Here is a 1257-nt window from a genome sequence, read left to right on the forward strand (position 1 = left end):
TCTCTCTCTCTCTCTCTCTCTCTCTCTCTCTCTCTCTCTCTCTCTCTTTTAACCAATGTTTAACCAGTAAACAAGCTCAGAATCTGCTTTGTTTTTCCTGGATCTTCTCTTATAGGTAGCCCTTGCAGTGGAGGAGGAAAGCCATCTATTGACCTGGATAATGGACCCACTGGACTGTTTGACATCCCTGGAACTCCCACCACAGTCCTATGAGATTCACTGTTAGAAAAGAGGAAAAGAAAGGGTATAGCAGAAAAGTAAGGAGACAGCTCTCAGAGGGAAAGTAAGGAAGTTACAGAGTTTTCTAGAAAGGCTTACACACTCACACAATACACCCACACACTCACATATACACACTAACACACACACTCTGGGCAACAGGTCAGCTGTTCCATCTCCCTTCAAGTCTTGGGTGTAGTAGGCCTGCAGATTTGCTCCTGGCCTTTCTATAGTTTGTACAAGTTTAGGAATTAGCCATTGTGTGTTAGCTCTGGATTTGGGAGTAAAGAACACTTGGGATACTTACGGGCGTGGCTGTGCTGCACCCAGAGTACTGTGAGGAGAGGGAAGAGGAGCATCGTTAACCCCAACTAATTTCCTTTTCTTTCCAGATTCTTTTACTCCAAGTGATTACAGGCCCCTGGTGAATCTTTTGAGAACCTGTACTCTACCGGCTCACCCGGAAATTTGGTAATTGAGCAATTCAAAAGGCCTTCTCCAATAAGAACAGGGAAAGATATCTGGTATCATCAGTTGCTAGGTAGGATAGAGTCCTACAAAATGAAAGCAATAAAATTTAACCCCTTGTTGGTCCCAGACACTGCTTGCTCCAATCCATCAGCTTCTTTCCACCTAGTTTCCAACTGTTGCACAATTACTTGTAAGGCATAGGGAAGCAAAGATTAATAACTCAGATTATTGCCTTTGGTTCTTTCTTAGAGTTTAGATTTTTAAACCAAAGGACAAAGAACATGACACCTGGTTTCCCGGATTTGGAACTCCTTGCTCGGTCTGATTTCCCCATCCACCTGTCTCATACTGCCCTGTAATTTTTACTTACATCTGTCCTTCCTCTACTTTTTCACCTAGAACAACAGGCCCCAAACATGAGGTTGAAGCAGGAAAACAGCAATCTCCAAGAACAAACTGTAGTCACACTGCCGTCAGAAGCACGTGGCAGGTTAGGAGACAGCAGCTGAACTTGTTCAGGGCAACAGAGCTAGACAGGAAAGAGGAAGTGCGACAGAATGGCAAGAA

The 1257-nt window shown here is 44.2% G+C and overlaps 1 protein-coding gene across 1 annotated transcript in view; it reads right to left on the bottom strand.

Annotated features, from left to right (window-relative positions):
- The window catches only part of LOC101979428 (major histocompatibility complex class I-related gene protein), a 13411-nt gene extending 12729 nt beyond the window's left edge, over positions 1-682 (bottom strand). Inside the window, exon 1 of the mRNA XM_026787583.1 lies at positions 527-682. Within this exon, the coding sequence (XP_026643384.1) occupies positions 527-578 (52 nt within the window). The 5' untranslated portion in view covers positions 579-682. The remainder of the gene's footprint in view (positions 1-526) is intronic.
- Between the last annotated feature and the right edge of the window lie 575 nt (positions 683-1257).

The sequence above is a fragment of the Microtus ochrogaster genome, assembly GCF_000317375.1.
Source record: "Microtus ochrogaster isolate Prairie Vole_2 chromosome 6 unlocalized genomic scaffold, MicOch1.0 chr6_random_2, whole genome shotgun sequence".
Taxonomy (NCBI): domain Eukaryota; kingdom Metazoa; phylum Chordata; class Mammalia; order Rodentia; family Cricetidae; genus Microtus; species Microtus ochrogaster.